The sequence below is a fragment of the Nesoenas mayeri genome (genome assembly GCF_963082525.1).
Source record: "Nesoenas mayeri genome assembly, chromosome: 1".
Taxonomy (NCBI): domain Eukaryota; kingdom Metazoa; phylum Chordata; class Aves; order Columbiformes; family Columbidae; genus Nesoenas; species Nesoenas mayeri.
In genome coordinates, this window is record NC_137541.1 from 85,247,692 (window position 1) to 85,273,695 (window position 26,004).

The following is a 26,004-nucleotide window of genomic DNA, read 5'->3' on the forward strand; positions in this document are numbered from 1 at the left end:
GTGTTACAGTGGGGTCTCATGTGTTGCACCTAAGTTTCATCGCTAAAGTACGCCATACCATACCTAGTGTACTCCTGCAAAATACTTCACGTGGTAGTCTGCAAAATAGTTCTTCAGTTTCTGGTGGTCAAAAACTATATAAAAATGTACTTTCCTGGTAGTGCATCTTTGCTGTTGCTAAGCTGCATTATGCTGGGATGTGATCCTATCTAGGATACTTCAGGACTTAATGGAAACTATACATTTACATTTACAAGATTCCAGAGCAGCCTGTCTCTAAATCCAGGACTGCAGCTGACTTTCTGGAACAGCTTGCCACACCTGATTTTTTTCATGAGAACTTGGATGAGACCTGTGGCAAAAAGGGCACTGAGTACTTTGTAGTAAGGCATGTCCCTTTCTCAGGACTGGGGCTGCTCTAGGAAACTTTCGGGAAATGCTCTAGAGCCAGGCCTCTGTGTTGCTCCAGGTGCCAAGTCTGATAAGGAAGGGCCTTCCTTCCAGGTAGATCCAAAGCTCCATAAGAATTGCAGGCTGGTGACTATCTGCAGTAGTTCAGCTGTGCGACTACCCAAAATGTTGTCACAGCCAAGGTGCAGAGTTCTGGTAAATATGTTTTTGTGATACTAGTTTTTGGTTTAGGTGGGTGTCCAAAATTTTGGTGGAGGATGAGAGCACAGCTAGGAGATATAGACCATTTAAGATGCTAGCTCTAGCAGCAAAGGATAAGAGAGAATGCAGGACATGGAATCACTGATTGGTCAGCAACTCCTTCCAGCCTTACCACATTATTCTACCTCCCCATCCTCATACTGCCTGGGACCTTGTTAATGAATTAGAGGTTCACACGTGAAGGACTCTTGCTCTGATTAGGCAGATGAAGTAACCTTGCATAATCAGCAAGAATTCTGCCTAGTAAGAAAACATCTCATAATTTGGTTAGTTCTGGTTAGCATACTGTAGAATGTGTGCATGTCCTGGAAGAAAATGATGAAGCTTTCTTGACATCTGTTCCTGATTTCTACATTTGATGGCGGGCTTCATCCACTTCCCAGCCCCCAGTGTCTATTCATCAGCTGAGGTGAACCAGATGCAATGGCTGTTTCAAATTGATATGACATGCTTTCAGAGAGCAAACATACCATGGGATTTCACTGACAATACTTGCATGAATATTGTTTATGCACATGAGGCATGACCTGTACGATTTGGCAGTCTATTTCTGTCACCAGGATTCTCTCTGAGCATCTTTTTCCAGTCCTGGATCCAAAACCACTTGTACAATCACCAGAAGAAGTCTTTTCACAGTTGTGGTAGTTTAGCTCTTTCCTGGACAGTTTGTTTACAAGGTGGGATGTAACATGGAGTTTAGTACAACTGGTGATTAGCCAGAGTTAGAGTTGTAATTTCAGAGTTAGGGACCAGCCCATGTACAAGTCATAGCTTCTGCATCATAGCTGGGACAGGGAATCAAGGACATGGAATTCCACCACATAGAGCGCACTATTTTCGCCAAAACAGTATTAGCACATTATTGCAGTAACAGTCTAGGAGTTTAATTCTAACAGGCTATCTCAAAGATAGTTCTACTGAAATAGTATTGTTCATTAATTGTGAAGCCACAAATCAGGATTGTGATATAGGCATATTTCTAATGCAAAAAAGAGTTCCAGCTGGTTCTAGAGCAATTTCTGCAGCCCATATTAAAAATGTCATCCCTGGCAGTATGTCAATCAATCCGCTCCTGGTTCTCCCCAGGGAGTAGTGTCACAGGAAATTTCTCTGTCACAAAAATGTTCAGCATGTTGCTGCTGGTCTTAAATAATAATTACAGATTCTAGACCGAATCAAACCCTTAGTCCATGTTGTGCTAAAACCAAGCTGGAAATAATGTAAAGGGAACACAGATTAATTCTTTTACAGTAGCGCTCTCTTTCCTCACATGCTGATTGCCAACACACCATTCTGCAGTGATTAGCTTGCAGTCCATGAAACTGCATTGTTCAGTTGGGCTTCTCTACCACGTGCAGGGACAATTACCCTTAGTTTTTCTGCTTTACTGTCCAGGTAGGCTTCCAAATAATCCTTCTTCCCATGGGACAGACTTAAAAGAATGAACCCCGCCTAAGTAACCACATAGCAAACCTCCTCAGGATCAGATGGCTTTCTGGGTTGCATCTGAAAAATCAAGCACTGTACTGTGTACACCCAAATCCTAGGAAAAGTTTTTTTGTGTTTTCCATCCTTAGACTCATCTGAGTAGGGACATGAAGCCAATCAAGCGCGGACCAGATGCTTCTCTGTCATTGGTTACCTACTGAAGATACTGGCAAGACTTTTGGGGTGAAATGAGAGCCTTGGCTAAGAGGAGCATGAACTTACTTAGAGGACCTCAAGGACTGTGGAGAGACCAAGTGGCACCATGTAATGCTCCACTGGCAGTTCCAGGAGCAGGAGTCCTGGGAAAGGGACGTGTCCAGATAACTTCTATTGGAGCATTTTGGCTCTAGCCCATTCCCATTGCCCAGTTAGCAGCCATTGAAACAGCCTCTACTAGTGATGAGGGAAAGAGGCTGCTGCTGAGTGCCTCTCCTTCTCTTCCCCTCCCCTCTTCTCAGATGAGCCAGAAGAGAACAGCTTGGCCTGCAGAAGGCAAGAGCAGACAAACATCTTTCCACCTCTGTCTCTACTGTCTTTGGATGACATAGGTCAGTAGGTGAGGATGGAGAAACCTGCTGAGGAAGGATGCTGAGAAGGAGATACTTTGTAAAAATCTGGGCTCTAACTCACTTAAATTCATGTTATTGATTTGCTCTGCCAATAGAGAAGCGTGTTGGTCTTCATTTCCTCCAAAATATATTTCCTAACCTCCTGAGGAAATACCTTTGGCCTATATTGGCCCTGTCTTTACTGTTCTCCCTGTTGCATGCTGGCATGTGATATGCCTGGGACTTTAGGTTTCATTACTGCTTGTAGGTCAAGACTGGCCACATTTTGCAGTGTTTCTGAAGGAATAAACATATTTAGTATCTTGAAGGTGTCTTATCTTTCTTGCCTCTCCTAGCTTTTTTGGGTTTCTTAACATTTTTAAGCACTCATCTCTCTCTTATTGGCTGATCTCTTCTGCAGGCAGTGAGTATTTCACCATAAATGTTAGGTTTACATGCACAGTGCACCTTCCACCATGTGAGCTTATCAGCCTCATGAACTGCTCTTTCTCCTAGATGACTGTAAGCAGTGGATCCCAAATTCTGAGCTGGGAGAAGCTGACCTAAAGGGTCCTTTTTGACAGATATGAAACATGGTATATATCATGGCTATCTCAGTGACCATGACATTTGAGAGAGTGGCAGTCAAGTGATCCAATAGATTTTGCTTTGAATGTTCCTATTGTAATGGCCCTGTGGGAGCTAAAAGTCTAGTGGGATGGACCTACAGGAGCCTGGCTACTGGCAGCTGTGCACATACAAAATCACCAGGAAGGGCATCCTCACCTAGGTATGTTCCTATCTGTAAGCAGGAGGACCTTTCTGACATGTCTGTGCAAGAGCTTGACACTCAATCCTAATGGCTTGGCACTGAGACATCCTAAAATAATGCAGATCTCAGTAATTTGTTTGTGCCTTCCCATTGCTTCCTTGAATTTTCTTAGTTAATAATTCTATAATACTGGTTAATGTCTCTAAGTTTTCCTTACTCCTCCTGTTAAAACTGTCTGGAAACATAGCAGTAACAATTCATAAGCTCTATGACATGAAAAGTGTGCTTTTATAGCTTCCTTGTACTGTCTGGAATTTCACCAGACCAAACACAATAGGCTGAGAGTGGATGTGGGTGGCCGAGGCTGGGTAGTGCCTTGCCTTTATACTCAGTTTAACACCTCAACATGTTGTATTTAGGCTTCTAAAATCTCTAATCTCCAAAGTGAAGGCATCTGTTGATTTTAATGAATGTCTAGAGGTTAACAGTGCTTAAATGCAGGTGGTTTGACTCACTCTGCTTGAAGACACTTAGGTCTGTGACTTAAAAATTCAGTCTTGTCCTTTGATTATAGTTATCCAGCATGGAAACAAGAAGTGGTGTTTCTACTAAATGAAGTAGCAACTAGAAATTAAGGAATGCAAGCCAGTTCACCAGAATTGGAAAAACTAGCTGTGGATGAATAATTTCCTGTTGCTGACTACTATATGGTAAAGTTATGTCACAAAAAGTGCAAGCCTATGTGTAACAATAAGCCTGATAATGTTGAATGCTTACATTTCACAGAATGCTCAGGAGTCAGACTTCAGGATACTGCGTGATGCAGCCATTCTCACGTTCTTCATCCAGTGTAAGCAGTTGCTGTAGTAGTTTGAGGGAAAATGAAACATCTGAGGAAGAGGAGAATGACAGGGTGGGTGTATGAACTCTAACAGGCTACCCTCCCTGATTTTACCAAGTGCTTTATTAAAACACGTCTTCTTTGCCCTCTCCAGGAGCTGAGGTGCTCTCTTAAGGGCCTTCCAAAACAGGATTCAATGGTTCAGACTACGTGGCTGGATGACAGTGACTGCACACCCAGTACTTCCAGCTCACCAGGTAAAAAAGAAAGAAAGAAAAACAGAAAAAATCCTCTGGTTATGCTTCTAGAAACATATGTGATGTTGAGCTACAATCATTTTGGAAAATCTTTCGTATGCCATCCTTGAGATTTGGGAAAGCATAGGTAGATAATAGGCTGAGAGAAATGGGAGAGAAGCCAGCATGCAAATCCTAATGGGGAATGGAGAATGGGAAGTGTGTTCCAGTAGCATGAATAAATATTGCTGTACACACTGCAGAAGGAGCTACAGTAGATTGCAAAGAATGAGTGTGTTCCTGTGTGAGTGTGTTCATGTGTTTCTATGGAGAACAAGCAAGAACAGAACAAGCAAGGGCTCAGTTAGCTTTAATTTTCTTAGGACAGTCTCAAGATGATATTCGAAAGAAATTACAGAAACTGGAGGGGGCACAATTACGAGATCTGGATGTTATGTTAGAAACAGCCTGGAAAGTTAATAATAAGAGAGAAAAGGAACAGTCAAGGCATTATCAGCAAGACCTGTTGTCCAAGGACAAGGTGGGGGAGTAGGAACAGGAGTCCGTGGTAGATGAATTAGAAACGGTCAAGGGCGTGGTTTTTGGAATGTTCAGGGAATTCCTTTGGGACCTGTTGTAAAGCTTGGTTCAAATCAATGTGCTTATTGTAAGCAGCAAGGACACTGGAAAAACGAATGCCCAAACTGTCCCGGTTCCATGAGTTGGGTACCAAATGCAGTAGGAAATGCAGTACAAACTATGGTGCTGGGGGAGTATAGTAATGACAGCTGACTATATGAAAGCACAAAAATGGATACCCAGAATAAGGAGCCCTTAGTGACGGTACAAGTGGGAGACCAGGATGTGAGATTTTTTGTGGACACAGGGGCTACCTATTCTGTGCTAAATTCCTTACAGGGAACAGTAGGTCATAAAATGACAACGATTGTTGGTGCCACAGGGAAGGAAGAAGTACGGCCATTCCTACAACCCTTAGATTTGTGTTTTGGAGGAAAGGAATTAACCCACAAGTTCTTATATGTTCCAGACTGTCCAGTTTCCCTTTTAGGACGGGATTTATTGACCACATTGGATGCCGTAATAACATTTGAGGATGGAAACCTGGTAATGAAAATTCCAGAATCTAAGGTAGGACAAATTCTGTTATTAAAAGAAAACCTGGTAGTGAAAATACCACAAGCAGTGGAGGAGGCTGTGATGGACTGACATACCTGGGAAATCAAAACCAGCCCAGCCTGTAAAAGTGGAACTGAAGGAAGATGCCAAGCCAGTACAGTTGAGGCAGTACCCACTGAAACTAGAAGCTAGGTTAGGCATAGTACCTCTAATTGAAAAATTCTTGAAATACGGTATTCTAGAGGAATGTGAATCAGAATATAATACTCCAATTTTTCCAGTAAAGAAACCTGATGGTAGTTATCAATTAGTCCAAGATTTGCGGGCTGTAAACCAGATCACTAAGGACATTCATCCGGTAGCTGCAAATCCATATACCTTGTTAACATCTGTGAAAGAGAAATATAAATGGTTTACTGTACTTGATTTAAAAGATGCCTTCTTCTGCATACCCCTTGACCATGAAAGCAAAAATTCCCATTGCCTTTGAATGGGAAAATCCACACAATGGGAGGAAAACTCAGTTAACCTGGACACGCCTTCCACAAGGGTTCAAGAATAGCCCAACCATCTTTGGAAATCAACTAGCCAAGGAACTCGAGGAATGGACTACAAAAGGTCATATCATGATCCCTCGACAATGGTATTTGTTGCTACAATATGTAGATGATATTCTGATTGCGACTATGGGAAAAAGGATAGAAGTGTTTGTATCCCATATGGTGACAACAGTATTGGAACAAAAGGGGGGCCATTGGCTTTCCTCAAGCAGAATGATGAAATACCAGGTAATTCTGACAGAACAAGATGATGTTGTTCTAAAAATTACTAACCTAATGAATCCTGCGGAGTTTTTGGGTGCAGGTACTGAAGAAGGAGATCTGGAACATGATTGTGTGGAAGTCATCGAATACACCCATGCAAGTCGTCCTGATTTGAGAGACACCCCGCTGGCAGAAACTGACTGGGAACTCTTTAGTGATGGCAGTAGCTTTGTGGGAAGTGGAGTACGGTATGCAGGATATGCGATCAATACTGTCAAGACAGTAATTGAGGCCAAACCCTTACCACCAAACACCTCAGCACAAAAAGCGGAATTAATCGCCTTGACTAGGGCATTGGAACTCAGTGAGAACAAGAAAGGTAACATATGGACTGACTCAAAATATGCTTTCGGAGTTGTTCATGTGCATGGAGCCTTTGGAAAGAGTGGGGACTGCTCTCTTCACAAGGAACAAACATTAAATACCAGAAGGAAATACTGAACTTGATTAATGCCATTCAGAAACCATCACAAGTTGCTATAATGCACTGTAAAGCTCATCAAAGTGGAACATTGAAAATTATTGGGGGAAATCAGCTTGCTGATCAAACAGCTCGGTCGGTGGCACGGCAAGTGAGAACAATGGTGGGTCTTGTCTCCCAGAAGGTAAGAGCAATTGATTTATTACCTTCAGAGCCACCTAAATATTCCATAGAAGATGAAAAACTTGTAAGTCTAGTAAGAGCCAGCAAGAATAATTCTGGGTGGTATGTAACCACCAATGGACAAGTTGTGGTGCCAAGCACTATTATGAGAGGAATACTTCAGACAGAACACCAGGAGTGTCACTGGGGTGCAGAAGCATTGGTAACTTATCTAAGGAAACAAATTATCTCGGTCCAGATGTTAACAATGGCAAAGTCTATTACAGCTAAGTGTGAAATTTGCTTGAAAAATAATCCTCTAGTAAAAAGAAAAATAGAAATGGGGAAAATTAAGACAGGCATGCAACCCGGGGATTATTGGCAAATAGATTACACGGAACTCCCCAGAACTCGTGGATATAGATATCTACTCGTTGTGGTGTATACCTTTTCTGGATGGCCAGAAGCCTTCCCTTGTCACACCAACCAAGCAAAAGAAACTGTGAAATGGTTATTAAAAGAAATAATCCCTAGATTTGGGGTACCAATAGGAATATCATCCGATAGGGGGCCCCATTTTGTGGCACAACTGATAAAGGAGGTTAGCAGATGTTTAGGGATTCATTGGCATCTGCATACTCCCGGGAGGTTTTCTCGGTAAGGACCAGCTGATTGTTTCCAGGGTTTAAGGTGTTTAGGTGCAGAGGGTTCTGTTTCCGAAGGTGCAAGACACGGCACATCCAATTCTAAAGCGTTACTGCTACTGTTTTCTATAGCCATACACGTGCCCTCCGGTGGCCACTGTACTTCACTAGGCAGGTCATATTCAGGCCACCGGCGAGTACAATATTCAGTTAATTTCTTTTTACTCATTGATTGTCCGAATCCACCCTCCTTCCAATGTTTCAACAGGCAATCTAATGGTGACATCTTTGTATTGCACGTATCAACACAGAAGGATATAGATAACTAACGCAGAAAGATAACGTAGGTAACTTTACCAGAACAACAGTAAACACGGATCAAATCACCAGTTTCAACAGTAAATACAGATTAAATCACCAGAACTACAGACCAGGTGCTGAGCAGCACTAATAACCAGACCAGGTGCGCACAAATTACCAAACCAGACCAGGTGCCGAGCCTGCGGCACAAATAACCAGACCAGACCAGATGCCGAGCCCGCAGAGGTTTCCCTCTGGCTGACGGACGGCTGCCTAGGCAATACCCCGGGAGCTCCCTGCCCAACTGAGCGTGGCTTTCGCTGCGTCTGACCGGCAGGCTACCAGATGCCTGACCAGCAGGCTACCAGACCAAAACCAGACCAGGTGGGTAGCCAATAATCCAGATAAAGCACCTTCTTACCAGTCAGAGGTCCGTCATGAGCAGCAGAGGGTCAGTCGCATCCGATGCACTCCCCAAGAATACCTCGGTGCTAGCCGGAGCAGGATCGAGACGTGACCCACCTCAGCAGCCCACGAGGTCCCACCTGGGTCGCCAAAATGTTAGCAATAAGGACACATAACCACAGGCGTAGTTATATGCGGTGCTTTATTTGAGCGCTGGGAAACCAGGGGTTCACACCCAAAGCTGGCTTCCCTGCTCAGTTTATGTTACACAGTATTTATACAGTCCATTCACATACATATTCGTATATTCATTAAGATACGTAACGGTTACTCAACATTGATTGCAACATCGATTGCAACATCTTGGAACTATTTTGATCATGTGCAGTGTCCTCTGGTGGTCTTTCAGGGGGTCTTCAGGATGAAGTAAGTAGTCTTCATCACTTCTGTCCCTTTCACCTTTGGGTACTGCACAGGCGAGCTACTTCTATAGCTAGATAACTGCTGACTTGCTCAACCTCCGGAGATACTGCATGTACTTCTCCTCACTCTATGCGTATTTAGGCTAAGATAAAGCTAGGTCGTTAAGATAAGAGTATACTCGAACACGATATGCTTGAACATCCTTTCAGGGACAGTTTACAAAACTGATTCATCATTTCAGGAACATTTTGTAAAACTGGTTCTGTTACTAACACACACATAGGATTCCTCACCGAAAAACACGCAGAAGCCTTTCCACAAGCATCTAGGTATATGCGCCCATACGTGCACGCATACGCAGCTAGAGAAAAGCACCTACCTTTTCATGCACACTTCTGCAAGCACGCCCTCTCACTTCTACTTACAGGAGGACGTACGAGAAACGCACTTTCATGCTGGAGGGTAAACACGTCTGTTTAAGATGGAGACACTGCACACACGTACACATGGCTTCACATTTGGAGGGTACCCCCAGATATGCTCCTGTTTTGGCATCAAACTGTGTGTGAATGAAGTTGTGCTTATAAATACTCGTCTGTCCACGTGCGTGTGCCTGGTTGTGGGTTCCATTCATGTTTAAGCTTAAATGAGTGTACAGCTGTGGTGTTTGTTGGAACGCTTCTGCATCTCTCCAGTTGTACAGTCCTGCATTTCTCATGTGGACAGACGCAAGGGAGCTCTGCTAGGAAAGAATCAGCGACAGACATAGGCAGAACTGAACGCTGAGCCATGGTACTTCTCATCCATGGCAAATGCTTCACAGTCACCTGAGGAAAGACACTTAGCAATCAACCTACAGGAGAAACGGAACAGAACATGTCATAACAAGAAAGTGCAACAGAGCATCTCTTCACAAGCTTGTCCCTGATCTATAGCTGAAGGCAAACACTTGTGTGCTTGTGTGAGAGGCAGTGTCTTTCCTGTCACCGTCTGGTAGTTTTGCACAGTCACAGGTGCTGGCACGACTGTCAACGTCTAGGATACCTGCAGACTTGACCCAGTGCTTGTGGAGACAGTGTCCCTGAAAGTCTCTGTGTGCCTTAGCGCCTGCTGAATCCAGCCATTTCTCAACCCGCATGTGAGTCCCTCTTTCTCTCCACACACATGGGTGTTTATTTCGTCTCCTGTGTGCATCTGCACTGGTGTTGTGCTCAAGTGAATGTGTCTGCTGACACTTTGTGTGTGTTGGTTGTGCCTGTGTGCAACAGAACAATCATGACACCTCAAGTGAACAGAGAAAACGGGAATCATCTAGGTAGAGGAGACAAAGGCAGAACAAGGCAGGATTGAAATGTGTTTATGTAGACGCTTTCCCTGTGCTGACTTTTCACAGTTATACCAGAAAAAAATCCGAGAGGTAGCCCTACCCGAGAAACGCTTCCAAAGAGGTCATTTAGCGAAAGAACAGCAGAGCCTGTGCGATATGACTGCACGTGTAGCCATTCGTGTATCAAACGTCTGCATAGAAATTTGACAGTCTGCACAGACATAGACGTGCTTGTACTTTTATACACGACGGTAGTGGTGCATAATTTTGAACGGAGTCCCGTGTTTGTACACGCTTGTGAGACGGTCCGATGGGGTGTACAGGCTCGTGCGTTTATTTGGAGTCTTATTTATACAAGAGCTGAAGCATGTGCACAAGTGTGAGTGTTTGGGGAAGAGTTTCTGCATATATGGAGCTGACCTCTCCCCTGCTTGCGTGTGGACACAGATGCGATAGGAATGGAAGCTGCTGAAGCAATATAGACTGTGGACAAGGTACAAAGGGCTTACCCATCCTCAAGCAATGCCATGATACCTGCTCTCTAACCACCTGCAGAACGAAGGGATATTTTTCAAATTTTAGATCCTCCAGCACGAGGACGTGCGGATAGAAGATTAAGTTGTATAGAAGCAGGGTTCTTAGCTTATATTTGACTAGAAATTAATAGATCTACTGGATGTAAGGAACTAATAATTTTCTTCGTGTAAGTGTGTACCAGTTGCGCTTCAGAGGAGAACTGCCAGCGTGGAGAGGTAGATCGTCAGACAGATAAAAAGACCCTCAGAATCTCCGCCGAAACAGACTGCATGTCCTGCAATTGACGCTAGATAACAGCAAAGACTGTGAAATAATCAGTAGCCTGCTTTTAGGCCATTCTTTCTCCTGTAGACGCTTGGTATGTGAAAAATTGCCCCAAATTGTTATGAATATGCAAGAATTGGAGCCTACTGCTTTCCTTTTTCTTTTCCGCATGCACACATAGGCTCCCTCACCGAAACACAGGCAGAAAGAAGCCTTTCCACAAACACACAGATGTGTGCAAAAGCTACCGCCTGCGTGCTCACGCAGCTACGGAAAAGCACCTACCTGTTCCCACAGTGATATAGAATGTTTCCAAATAGGTCATTTAGCCAAAGAAGAGCGGAGCGTGGTATCAGGGAAAAATCATATCTGAAGGACCTTGCGCTAATTCCTGCTAACAAGGAAAGACTTCCAACTTCAGCACCTCTTCTTCCTCTCTTTTTCTCTTTCAGACTATGTTCCTTCTTTCCTTTACAATTGCCTAGGACGTGCTCCCCTCCATTCCAACCCGGCTCATCAGCCCTTCTGGGATACTCACACTTGTGCACCTGCTGCAGCTCTTGTAGAAAGAAGTTTCACACACGCTCATTCCATCCTTGCAATCATAAATCGAGCTGAACACACATGCACGGTTGTGATCTCACACCATTCTACACATACCATTTCCTATACACCTATACAGAGCCACAAAATCCCAAGGTCTCACAGACCTTCCAAGAGCACATAGGCTTGTCTCTGATCTATAGCTGAGGGTAAACACTTGTGTGCTTGTTGGAGATCATCCGTCTTTCCTGTAAGTGTTGGAGTGTTTCGCTCAGGTCTAATGTGCTCAAGCTCGATAATCAAGGTCTAGGATATCTGCAGACCGGTCCCTGCTTGTGTAGAGACAGTGTGCCTGAAAGTCTGTGTTCGTTAGCGCCTGCTGTATCTAACCGTCGCTCCATACTCGTCTGAGTCTTTCCCTCCAAAATCATGGGGGTGAATTTCGTCGCACATGTGCATCTTGCGCTAGTGTTGAGCTCAGCTGAGTGTGTGTCTTGACGCTTGGTGTGCGTTGGCTGTGCCCGTGTGTAACACAGCACAGTCAGGAGTGCGCAAGTGAACAGAGAAAAGGAAAATCGCATAGGTAGAAGCAACGAAGCAAAACCGATTCAGGATTGACGTTTGCTCGACAGAGACAGATTCCCCGCGCTAACATTTCACAGTTACACGAGAAGAAAGCTGAGCGGTACATCGACCGGAGAAATGTTTCCGCAGAGGTGATGTAGTGAAAGAACAGCAGTGTGCACGGCAGTCAGGACTGTGCCTGAAAAGCGCCAAAAACCCGCAGAGCCTGCGTTCAAAAGCTGGTGGCGATGTGACTACACTGAGGCACGTTCCCGTGTCTGCGACTGTATAGAGTGCTGTTTCATGTTCACACAAAGGCTCACGGTCCGCTTTTTCTTCTGTGTGTGCACACGCGTTTCCGTTGTCTCTTCCGAACACCGGTACCTCTGTGCGTGCAGAACGACGTGGTCAAACGCATCTGCCTGTGTTTTGGTAAACAATGGAGTGTACGTGTTCAGACAGCGGCATCTCCGCAGACGTCTCCACAGACCCAGTTCTGAAAGCCCCGCACCCTTGGACTGAACGTAGAAACAACCAATTGCATCGGTGTGCGCAATCACATATTCAAGACGGACGTCTTTAATCTCACAGAAACACTACTGTATTTGCGTTCAAGCATGTATCCGAAACGATGTGTGATCAGATGAGCTGCCGGTATTTGCTCTGTTCTGCATGCTTCGTTGTAGCTCTCTTGACGGCCGCAGGCTTATTGGCTTGCTTTATACGACTGTGTAAAGGGATAGCTTGAGAAAGCTTGCCTTTTGCCTACTTCAGCACTGGAAACTAGTTGCTACGCCTTCCCTTTTTTCCACGTGCACACACACGATTCCTCACCGAGAACCACGCAGAAACCTTTCCACAATCACCCAGCTGTGTGCACACATCGCCACGTGCACGCACACGCAGCTAGAGAAAAGCACCTACCTTTTCACGCACCGATGAGTAAAGCAAATGCCTGGCCACACACATGCACACTTCCACAAGCGCGCCCACTCCCGTCTCTTGACAGAAAGACGTACGTGAAATGTAGTGACATGCTCGAGGGTATACAAGTTTGTTGATGTGTAGCGTACTGCAAGAAAGCATACGTGCGTGCACGAGAATACACCTTTTAAGGATATCTGCAGAAATGCGCCTGCTGCTCGGGTTTGTGACACACGTGCTCTCCTATGGGGTTTGTGTCACACACATTGTCCATGGCAGTTTGTGACACACACACTGTCTAATGGGGTTTATGACACACGCACTGTCCAAGGGAGTTTGTGAAATACACACTGTCCATGGGAGTTTGTGATATGAACACTGTCCAATGGGGTTTGTGACAAACACGCATTCCAAAGGGGATTGTGACACACGCGATATCCACGGGTGTTTGAGACACACACGCTGTCCAATGGTTTTTTGACACATGCACTGTCCAGGAGAGTTTGTGACACAGACGCTGTCCAATGGGGTTTCTGACACATACACTGTTTAGAAGGGTCTGAGACACACACAGTATGCTGTGGGTTTTGTGACACACACACTGCCCGGGGGGGTTGTGACACATACCCTGTCCAAAGGGGATTGTCACACTCATGCTGTCTAATGGGGTTTGGAACACACAAACACTTTAATGATGCTTGTGACACACAAGCTGTCCAGGGGCGTTTGTGACACAAATGATGTCATATCGGTTTTGTGAGACACAAGCTGTCCAGTGGAGTTTGTGAGACACACACGGCCCATGGCGGTTTATGACACACACGCCGTACAATGGGGTTTGTGAGACACACACGGTCCATGGCGATTTGTGACACACACACTGTCCAGCGGGGCTTTGTGACATGCACACAATCCAATGGGGTTTGTGACACACAAACTGTGCAATGATGCTTGTGACACACACACTATCCAAGGGTGTTTGCGACACACACACTGTCCAATGTGGTTTGTGACACACACACTGTCCAATCGGGTTTGGGAAACACACTGTCCGATGGGGTTTTTGACACACACCCTGTCCAGGGACGTTTTTAACACATACACAGTCCAGGGGGGTTTGTGACACACACTCTGTCCAAGCGGGTTTGTGACACACACTGTACAAAGGGGTTTGTGACGCACACACTCTCCAATGTGGTTTGTGACACACACACTGTCCATGGGAGTTTGTTACACACACTGTCTAATGGGGTTTTTGACACACAGACAGTACAATGGTGTTTGTGACACACAGACATTCCAATGAGGTTTGTGATACACTCGCTGTCCAATGGGATTTGTGATACACACACTCTCCAATGCGGTTTGTGACACACACACAGTCCATGGGGGTTTGTGACACACACACACTATCCAATAGCGTTTATGACACACACACTGTCCAATGGGGTTTTGACACACACTCTTTCTAATGGAATTTGGGACACATGCACTGTCCACGTGCGTTTGTGGCACACACACTCTCCATGGGGGTTTGTGATACACACACTGTTCAATGGGTTTTTGAAAAAGCACTGTCCAGGAGACTTTGTGAGACACACGTCGTCCAATGGGATTTGTGATACACACACTGTCGAGGGGGAGTTGTGACACACTGTCCATTGGGATTTGTGACACACAAACTCCACCTTAAGCTCGAATGGAGCATCAAGGCACACGCATGCTCCTCTCTTTCCCTATACCGAGTCGTGTATAGAAACCGCTAAACCTGCGATCCGCAGTAAGATACCACGAAGCATGCTGTACGGAGAAAATACCAAAAGATCCTCAGTTCACACATTGTTTCTGATACATGCTTGAACGCAAATACGTTTTTGCTGCTGTGGTATAAAAGACGCCAGTCAGAATATGTGATTGCACGCACCGGTGAAATTGTCACATAGCCACCCGCTTTTGAATGCAGGCTCTGCTGGTTTTGGCACTCTCCAGGCACACTCCCGAAAGCCGCGCACAGTTCACTTGCAAAATGTCGTCTAGGGAAGCATTTCTCCGGTCGATCTACAGTTCTGCTTTCCTGTCCTGTTACTGAGAACTGTCAGCACAGGGAATCCGTCTCTGTCGAGCACACGTCAATCCCTCTTCGGTTTTCCTCTCTTGAGTCTGCCTAGATGATTTTCCTTGTTCACTGGACTCCCACTTCACTGGAGCAGTCATGACTGCGCTGTGTTACACACAGGCACAGCCAACGCACACCAAGTGTCAAGAGACACACTCTGCTGAGCTCAACACTAGCACAGATGCACATGTGCGACGAAATCAACACACGTGCTTGTGGAGAGAAAGACATGGACTCACACGCGTGTGGAGCGATGGATAGATCCAGCAGGCGCTAGGAACACAGACTGACTTACAGGCACACTGGCCGCACACCAACAGGGACCGCTCTGCAGGTATCCTAGACGTTGATTATCAAACCAGCCACACTGACCTGCGCAAAACTCCCAGACACTTACAGACAAGACACATTCTCTCCGACAAGCACACAAGTGTTTGCTCTCAGCCATAGATCAGGGACAAGCTTGCGCAGAGACGCCCTGTTGCTCTTTCGCTTTTAGGCATGATCTGTTTCTTTTCTCTTTGTAGATCGACTGCTGAGGGTCCTTCCTCGGGCCACTGTGAAGCATTAGCTATAAGTGAGAAGTATCTCGGAGCAGCATTCAGTACTGCCTACGACTGTCTATGCTCTCTTACTAGCAGAACTGCCTTGCATGTGTCCGCGTGAGAAATGCAGGACTGGGCAACGTCGTCCTTCACACTCCAGTGGGGTTTGAGACACACACACTGTCTAGGGGGTCTGTGAGACACATACTGTCCGACGCGTTTTGTGACACACAGGCTGTCCGGGGGGGTTGTGACACATACGCTGTCCAATCGGGTTTGTGAAAATCATGCTTTCTAAAGGGGTGTGTGATACACACACAGTCCCATGGGGTTTGCGACACACAGGCTGTCTAGGTGGTTTGTTTCACGCTGTTTACTGGAGTTATTAACACACACACTGTCCAATGGGGTTTGTGACACACACACGCTGTCCAATGGAGTTTGTGACAAACACACAGTGTCCAAAGGGCTTTGTGACACACAAGCTGTCCAGGGGGTTTGTGACACACAGACGTTTTCCAAAGATGTTTGTGACACACATATTGTCCAATGCGCTTTTGACCTGCACACAGTCCAGGCGGGATTTTGACAATCACAGGGCCAATGGGTTTTGTGACACACACAAAGTCCAAATGGGTTTGAGATACACAAACTGTCTAGGGTGTTTGAGACACACACACTGTCCATGGAGGTTTGTAACACACACGCTGTCCAATAGGGTTTATGACACACACACTGTCCAATGGGCTTTTTGACACTGTCCAGGGGGGTTTGCGACAAACACACTGTCCAATGGGGTATGTGACACACACACACTGCAATGGGGTTTGAGACACAAACACTATCTAGGGGGTTTGTGACACACACATACTGTCCAATAGGCTTTTGACACACACACTGTCCAGGGGGGTTTTTGACAAACACGCTGTCCCATGGGGTTTGTGACACACACAGAGTCCAATAGGGTTTGCGACAGACACACTGTCCAATGGGGTTTGTGACACACAGTCCAGTGGGGTCTGAGGCACACATGCTGTCTATGGGGATTTTGACACATATGCTGTCCAATGGGGTTGGTGACACACACACTGTCTAGGATGTTTGTGACACCCACACTGTCCATGGGGTTTTGTGACACACAAACTGCCCAATGGGATTGTGACACACACACACACTGTCAAATGGAGTTTGTGACACACATTGTCAAAAGGGTTTTCTGACACACACATTCTCCAGGGGTGTTTGTGCCACACGCGATTTCCAATGGGGTTTATGACACACACACTGTGCAAGGAGGTTTGTGACAAGCACACTGTCCAATGGGGTTTCTGAAACACACACACTGTCCAAAGGAGTTTGTGACACACAAACTGTCCAATGGGGTTTGTTACACACACATAATCCAAAGGGGTTTGTGAGACATAGGCTGTCCATGGGGGTTCGTAACACACACACTGTCCAATGGGGTATGTGACTCACACACACTCCAGTGGGGTTTGAGACACACACACTGTCCAGTGGGGTTTGTGACACAGACGCTGTCCATTCGGGTTTGTGACACACACGCTCTCCTATGGGGTTTGTGACACACACTCTGTCCAATGGGTTTTTGTACACACAAACTGTCCAGGGGGGGTTGTGACACATATGCTGTCTAATGGGATTAGAGACACTCATGCTGTCTAAAAGGGTTTGTGACACACACACAGTCCAATGGGGTTTTCGATAGACACAATGTCCAATGGGGTTTGTGACACACATGCTGTCCAATGGGGTCTGTGACACACACACTGTCGAATGGGGTTTGTGAGACAAACATGCTATCCAATTGGGTTTGTGACACACACATGCTGTCCTATTGTGTTTATGACACAGACACTGTCCAATAGGTTTTGTGACACACACGATGTCCGTGGAGGTTTGTGACTCACACTCTGTGCAATCGGGTTTGTGACACACACACAGTCTAATGGTGTTTGTGACACACACACTTTCCAATGGTGTGCGTGACACACACACACTGTCCAAAGGGGTTTGTGACACACATGTTGTCAAATAGGTTTTGTGAGACACACACTCTCTGGGCTGGTTTGTGACACACACGATTTCCAATGGGGTTTGTGACACACACACTGTCCAAAGGGTTTTGTGACACACACAGAGTCCAATGGGTTTTGCGACAGACACACGATGTCTATGGGGTTTTTGACACAGACGCTGTTTAATGGGGTTTGTGACACAAACACTGTGGAATGGGGTTTGTGAAACACACATGAAGTCTAATTGGGTTTGTGACACACGAAACTGTCCAATGGGATTTGTGACACACACATGCTGTCCTATTGGGTTTGTGACACACACACTGTCCAATGGTGTTTGTGACACACACTCTGTCCAAAGGGTTTTGTGACACAAAAGTTGTCAAATGGGCTTTGTAACACACAAACTCTCCAGTGGGTTTTGTAATACACACGATTTCCAATGGGGTTTATGACACACACTCTGTCCAATGAGGTTTGTGACAAACACACTGTTCAATGGGTTTGTGACACGCACATGCTGTCCAATGGGGTTTGTAACAAACACACTCTACAGAAGGGTTTGTGACACACACACTATCCAGTGGTGTTTGTGACACACACACTGTCCAATGGGATCTGTGAAACACACGTTTTCCAAACGGGTTTGTGACACACATACAGTCCAATGCGCTTTTGACACACACACTGTCCAGGGGAGGTGTAACAAACACAGTGTCCAATGGGGTTTGTGACACATACACATTCCAATGGGGTTTGTGACACACACACGGCCTAACGGCTTTTGTGACATACACACTGTCCAGGGGGAGGTTGTGACACAATACTTCCCAATGGGGTTTGTGACACACATATGCTGTCCTACTGGGTTTGTGACACACACACTCTCCAATGGGGTTTGTGACACACAGTCCACTGGGGTTTGAGACACAAAGGCTGTCTATGGGATTTTTGACACACACGCTGTTCAATGGGGTTTGCGACACAAACACTGTAGAATGGGGTTTGTGAAACACATGAAGTCCAATTGGTTGTGTGAAACACAAAACTTCCCAATGGGGTTTGTGACACACATATGCTGTCCTACTGGGTTTGTGACACACACACTGTCCAGTGGGGTCTGTAACACACACACACTGTCCAATGGAATTAGTGACACACACGCTGTCCAATGGGGGTTTGTGGTAAACACACAGTCCAATGCAGTTTGTGACACACACGTTGTCAAATGAGTTTGGTGACACACACAATGTCAAGGTGGTTTGTGACACACACACTGTCCAATGGGGTTTCTGACACACACACGGTCCAAATGGGTTTCAGATACACACACTGTATAGGGGGTTTGTGACACACACTCTGTTCAATGAGGTTTGTGACATGCACACTCTCCAATGGGGTTTGTGGCACACAAACTGTTCAATGCTGTTTGTGACACACATGCTCTCGTATCGGGTTTGTGACACACACGCTGTCCAATGGGGTTTGTGACACACACTGTCCAATAAGGTTTGTGACACACATGCTGTCAGTGGGGTGTTGACACACAGAGTGTTCAGGGGGTTTTTTTAAAAACACAGTGTCTAATGGTGTTTGTGACACACACACAGTCCAAACGGGTTTGAAACACACACACTGTCTAGGGAGTTTGTCACACACACCCTGTCAAACGGTGTTTGTGACACACAAATTGTTCAATGATGTTTGTGACACACACTGTGTACAGGGGGGTTTGTGACACACACGATGTCCAATAGGGTTTGAGACACACTCTCTGTCTAAAAGGTTTTGTGACACAAAGCCTGTCCAGGGTCGTTTCTGGCACACACGCTGTCCAGGGGTGTTTGTCACACACACAGTGTCCAGTCAGGTTTGTGACACACACGCTGTTCATTGGGGCTTGTTCCAGACTCAGGGTCCAATGGTTTATGTGACACACACACTGTTTAATGGTGGTTGTGACACACGCACTATCCAATTTGTGAAATACACACTGTCTATGGGGTTTGTGACATACACGCTGTCCAAAGGGGTTTGTGACACACACACTCTCCAATGGGGCTTGTGACTGACAAACTTTTCAATGATGTTTGTGACACACACCTTGTCCAGGGAGGGTTTTGACACACACAGTCCAGGGGGCTTTGTGACACACACACTGTCCAATGGGGTTTGTGATGCACATGCACTGTCCAACGGAGTAGAGTGGACACACACGTTGTCTAATGGGGTTTCTGACACACCAAATGTCCAATGAGGTTTGTGACAAACACACTGTCCAAATGGATTTGTGACACATGCACTGTCCAATAGGGTCTGTGACACACACAGTCTGTCTAATGGTGTTTGTGACTCACTGTCCACCTGGGTTAGTAACACACACGTTGTCCAATGGGATTTGTGACACACACACTGCCCAGGGCGGTTTATGATATACACGCTGTCCAGGGGCGTTTGTGATACACACGCTATCCAACATGTGTGTCACAAACTACTTTGGATAGTGTGTGTGTCACAAACACCATTGGACAGAGTGTGTGTCACAAATACCCCTGTACAGTGTGTGTCTCACGAACCCCTTTGAACAGCTTTTTCAGATCCCACTATCAGGGAGTGCGAAAGGGAGATTGACTGGTGGAGTAACATCCTGACTTGCCAGTCGGAAAGGTCCCAGGGAGGTACCCCCCAAAAGGAGATGGACCTCCTGTCCTCTCGGACAGAGGCAGAAGTCCTGAGTCGGCCCCACCCTTGTTGCTGTCAGGCAGAGGTAGGGGACCTAAAAGACGACGAGGGTTGGAAGCGTGTTCCAGTTCGGCGTCACGGGCAGCCCTCCTCCCTGCCTGCTTTGTCTCCCCAGGTGCCCCTCTGTAATAGGTTTGAGGCCCTGGATCTTGAAGAAGAGGTAGGTGAGGAGGCGGTGCCATGCCTGCCTACAAGATCACATAGGAAGAGGTGGTTGACTCCACAACTTAAGACTGCCTCTGATAAGAAAGAAAGAAGGCTGATAGTAATAGGAAATTCCCTTCTGAAAGGAACAGAGGGCCCAGTATGCAGAGTTGATCCTCATCTTAGGGAAGTTTGTAGTCTACCTGGAGCCCGGATCAAGGATATCACTAGAAAGCTCCCCAAACTGGTGCACCCGACAGACTACTACCCGCTGCTGGTCTTCCAGACAGATGGGGAGGAAGCTGCTTCGTGTAGTCTGAGGGGAATGAAGAATGATTTCAAGGTCTTGGGAAGGATGGTGAAAGACTCAGGGGCTCAAGTGATCTTCTCTTCACTCCTTCCATCTTCAAGTGACGATGTGGGATGGAATAGGAAAATTCATTCTCTAAATGGTTGGCTCCAAGAGTGGTGCTATAGGCAGGGGTTTGGATTTTTTGATAATGGTTGGTTCTATAAGACACCAATCCGGACAGTGTCACGTGGGAAAGGTTTATCTCGTAGCGGCAGAAGAATGCTGGGACAGGAATTAGCTGGGCTCATTTGGAGAGCTTTAAAACTAGGCTGGAAGGGGGATGGGGTTGTAGCTGGGCTTGTCCCAGTGGGGCAGCATTCTAAAACTGATGAGGGCCGGGTGGCCTCCTATGCCCCTAGGGAGAAATGGGTGTGCTCCACTCGCTCCCTGAAATGCCTCTACACCAATGCGGGCAGCATGGCGAATAAACAGGAGGAGTTAGAATCCTATGTCCGGTCGGGAGATTATGATCTGGTGGCAATTACAGAAACATGGTGGGACAGTTCACATGACTGGAATGTGGTCATGGATGGCTATGCCCTTTTCAGAAAAGACAGGCCAGCCAGGCGTGGTGGTGGAGTTGCTCTCTATGTGAGAGAGCAACTACAATGTACTAAATTCTGCCCAGGAGTGGAGGATGAGCGAGTTGAGAGTGTATGGGTCAGGATCAAGGGGCAGGCTGGCAGGGGTGACACTGTTGTGGGTGTCTATTACAGGCCACCAGATCAGGCTGAGGAAGCTGATGAGGCCTTCTATGGGCAGCTGAGAGTGGCCTCACAGTCACAGGCCCTGGTTGTTTTGGGTGATTTTAACTTCCCTGATGTTTGCTGGAAGGACCATTCAGCCAGCCAGCCACAGTCCAGAAGGTTCCTCCAGTGCATTGATGATAACTTCCTCATGCAGATGGTGGAGGAGCCGACTAGGAGAGGTGCACTGCTGGATCTCATCCTCACTAACAAGGAGGGTCTGGTCGAAGCAGTAAAGGTTGGGGGCTGCCTGGGTTGCAGTGACCACAAGATGGTGGAGTTCAGCATCTTGTGTGGCAGGAACAGAATAGCAAGTAGAATTGCAACCCTGGACTTTAGCAGGGCTAACTTTGGCCTTTTCAAGCAATTGCTGGGGGAAATCCCATGGGCAAGACTGCTTGAAGAAAAAGGGGCCCAAGAGAGCTGGATTGCATTCAGAGATTGCTTCTTCCACGCTCGGGATCAGAGCATCCCCACACGTAGGAAGTCAAGGAAGGGTGCCAGGAGGCCTGCATGGTTGAATAGGGAATCTGTTGGGTATGCTCAAGCAGAAGAGGAGAGTTTACAGGTCATGGAAGCAGGGGCTGGCCACTTGGGAAGAATATAAGGCTGCTGTTAGAGGATGTAGGAAGGCAGCTAGGATAGCCAAGGCCTCCTTAGAATTACAGCTGGCGAGAGGTGTCAAGGACAGCAAAAAGAACTTTTTCAAATACATAGCGGATAAAACTAATACCAGAGGCAATGTAGGCCCACTGAGGAATGGGGTGGGTGCCCTGGTGGCGGAAGATACAGAGAAAGCAGAATTACTGAATGCCTTCTTTGTCTCTGTCTACTCTGCCGGAGGCTGTCCTGGGGAGCCCTGTACCCCTGAGACCCCGGATGAAGCCAGGTCCATGGAGGAGTTTGCTTTAGTTGATGAGGACTGGGTTAAGGAGCAATTAAATAGTCTGGACATCCATAAATCCATGGGTCCAGATGGGATGCATCCGCGGGTGCTGAGGGAGCTGGCTGAAGTCATTGCTGGACCGCTCTCCATCATCTTTGCCAAGTCTTGGGAAAGGGGAGAGGTGCCCGAGGAATGGAGGAAAGCAAATGTCACTCCAGTCTTCAAAAAGGGCAAGAAGGAGGACCCGGGTAATTATAGACCGGTCAGCCTCACCTCTGTCCCTGGGAAAGTAATGGAACAGCTTATCCTTGGTGCCATCTCAAGGCATATCAAGGATAAGAGGGTTATTAGGGGCAGTCAGCATGGCTTTACCAAGGGTAGGTCATGCTTGACCAACCTCATAGACTTTTATGAGAATGTAACAAGGTGGATGGATGATGGCAGAGCCGTGGATGTGGTCTACCTTGACTTCAGTAAAGCCTTTGACACAGTCTCCCACAGCATCCCCACAGCTAAGTTGAGGAGGTGTGGTCTAGACAATAGAGTAGTGAGGTGGGCTACAAACTGGCTTAAAGAGAGAAGCCAGAGAGTGGTAGTCAATGGTGCGGAGTCTAGTTGGAGGCCAGTATCTAGTGGAGTGCCTCAGGGGTCAGTACTGGGGCCAATATTATTCAATATATTCATTAACGATTTAGACGAGGGAATAGAGTGTACTATCAGCAAGTTTGCTGATGACACTAAGCTGGGAGGAGTGGCTGACACGCCAGAAGGCTGTGCTGCCATCCAGCGAGACCTGGACAGGCTGGAGAGTTGAGCGGGGAATAACCTGATGAAATTTAACAAGGGAAAGTGTAGAGTCCTGCATCTGGGCAGGAACAACCCCAGGTTCCCGTATAGGTTGGGAAATTACATATTAGAGAGCAGTGTAGGGGAAAGGGACCTGAAGGTCCTGGTGGACAACAGGATGACCATGAGCCAGCACTGTGCCCTTGTGGCCAGGAAGGCCAATGGCATCCTGGGGTGTATTAGAAGGGGGGTGGTTAGTAGATCAAGAGAGGTCCTCCTTCCCCTCTACACTGCCCTGGTGAGACCACATCTGGAATATTGTGTCCAGTTCTGGGCCCCTCAGTTCAAGAAGGAAAGGGAACTGCTGGAGAGCGTCCAGCGTAGGGCAACCAAGATGATTAAGGGAATGGAGCACCTCCCTTATGAGGAAAGGCTGAGGGAGCTGGGTCTCTTTAGTTTGGAGAAGAGGAGACTGAGGGGTGTCACGGAATATTACCCCGAAGGACAACAGGGTCCAAAGCAGCCTTTTTTAAACTGGTGAAACAGGGTTTTAATATTCCAAAGTGACTTAAATACAGGTTCGAATATCAGCTGGAAACTTATTTAGGGGCGGCAACCACTACAGCAGGCGGTCCACAGAGTGCATGCACGTGGCTTCACTCAAAACAATGCCGGAGTCGCCCCTGAGTCCCGGAGAAGCACACACTTGCCCAAGCCTATCCGTAATTATTTTAAAGAGATAATTTAAAGTATGTGTGCAAACGTGCACAGAAAGTATGAATATACTCGCAATCCTGCGAGAAGTTTTACTCACGGTCGTGGCGGCGAGGCAAGCGGAGACTCCGTTCCGGGGAGCTGGGGGGGGGGCCGTGGCTCCTGGCGGCAGTGGCTAAGCTCGTTCTCTGAGAAAACTCCAACCCAAAAGGAAGTTTTCGACGAGTGTCCCGTTTTTTAAGAGCTTGACCTGACTGCAGTCATTCCTCCTATTCCCGGAAGCCCCCCAAAAACATCCCCCACCCTGGGTGTGGGCGCCCAGTGGCTTTTTGCCCCTAACGACTCTGGTATGGGTGCTCTGGGGCCAGACAAAGAAGTCATTAGGCCCATGGCAGCCAGGAGAGAGGGGGATGTGCCCACTCCTCCATACTGAAGGAGGGAGGGGGGAGAGTGGGGGGCAGAAGAGGGGGAGAGAGGCGAGGGGGGGTTGCATTCTGCCACAATCCCACCCTGTGACTACAGTCATGGTCAAGTCATAACTCCAGAGTGGTGTGACAGCCACCTCTTGCCTCCAAAGTAAAAGGGGACATTCCTGCCAGTGAGCCTTAATGTCCACTGTGGATCGCCATATCTCATGTGTTGACTTACCCCTGCCAAACAGTTATTAATCACAATATACAATAGAATCGAGGTAATTGCAACAATCAACAATTGCCCAAGGTAATTAATGAGTTCCAGCATCAGTCACAGTTCATTAGTGTTTCCATTCCTGTGACTGTCTTCCTTCTGAATGGCTTGCTGGTTTTAGCTAGATCCTTTTCCACCCCGTCATTGTTGGCGGTGTTTTCAAGGCATCTGGATGCTTTTCCATCCCTTGCTGGTGTTAGCTGGATCTTCTTCCACAACAGGAACAGAGATTTTGTAGAAGGAAAACCTACAGCAACACTCATCAGCTGTTTTAACCTGAGCATTTGGCTTACACAAGAGTAGCAGCTTTATTCTGCATTCCCCATCAGGCACTCGTGCACACACATTAAATCACACGCGCCCGGACACCCATAGGCCATGTGGGGTCCCCGGCTGCTGCAGCAATGGGGAGCTGGTGTAGCTAAAACTTCACACCAAACACACACAAGCAAACACCTTAAAACAACCACTGCAATGGGGGTTTAAGTTAAAAGGTTAAACTTCTGCTGTAACAAAACGGGCTGTATACAGCAAAATACACGTGCCTCTTTAACCCTCCAAAGCAATGGCTTATTATTATTATTTTGTGCAAATTTTAAAATCTTCAAATATGCATAAAAGCAATATCAACAACAAAAGTTGTTAAGTCTGCTAATACTGAAACTTCCGTAATGCAAAGGCACATGTCCAGGCCGAAGCAAAGGCTAGTGCCATGGTTCTGCTTGCTGCTGGTCAGAATCCTCTATTAGTCTCTTAATAGGAGACAGCTTGTTGTGGAGATACACGCATCTGTACTTCTCTTCCACCCTGTCATCTTCCTTTGCCCTGCAAGAAAACACAAAGAACAGACCTCGGTCCCTTTGGAACGGGGCTTTCATAGTCAACATGTTAGACTAGCTCAGAAGTTCTGAGCAGAAAATATCTCTTGGACCTTTTGTTTTAGGGGCAGGTCTTTATCGAGTTGCTGCCTGTTATTGACTCTTTATCAAAATCATTAATGACCTCCATAATGCCTCATTTAGCTGCAGTGGAGTGCCAGTAAATTTTTTTTGATAGCAAGTAATATTAGCAGCTACTTTTAGCAAGCAGCAGTGCTAAGGTACGTTGCCGGGTCCTAATGGGAGCTGCCTCTGAACCTCAGAGAGCACTGAGCCGGGGCGGGGTTGCTGGTCCCAAGCCGCGGCTTTTTTTTTTTTTTTTTTTTTTAACTTCAGT

The 26,004-nt window shown here is 46.7% G+C and overlaps 1 protein-coding gene across 1 annotated transcript in view; it reads left to right on the forward strand.

Moving 5' to 3' along the window:
• Window positions 1-26,004, forward strand: part of LOC308041989 (rap1 GTPase-activating protein 1-like) — a gene marked incomplete at both ends in the record, with an annotated part of 54,083 nt that overhangs the window by 12,620 nt on the left and 15,459 nt on the right. The window contains 2 exons of the mRNA XM_080346989.1: window positions 4,267-4,393; window positions 4,476-4,578. Of these exons, the coding sequence (XP_080203115.1) occupies window positions 4,267-4,393; window positions 4,476-4,578 (230 nt within the window). The remainder of the gene's footprint in view (window positions 1-4,266; window positions 4,394-4,475; window positions 4,579-26,004) is intronic.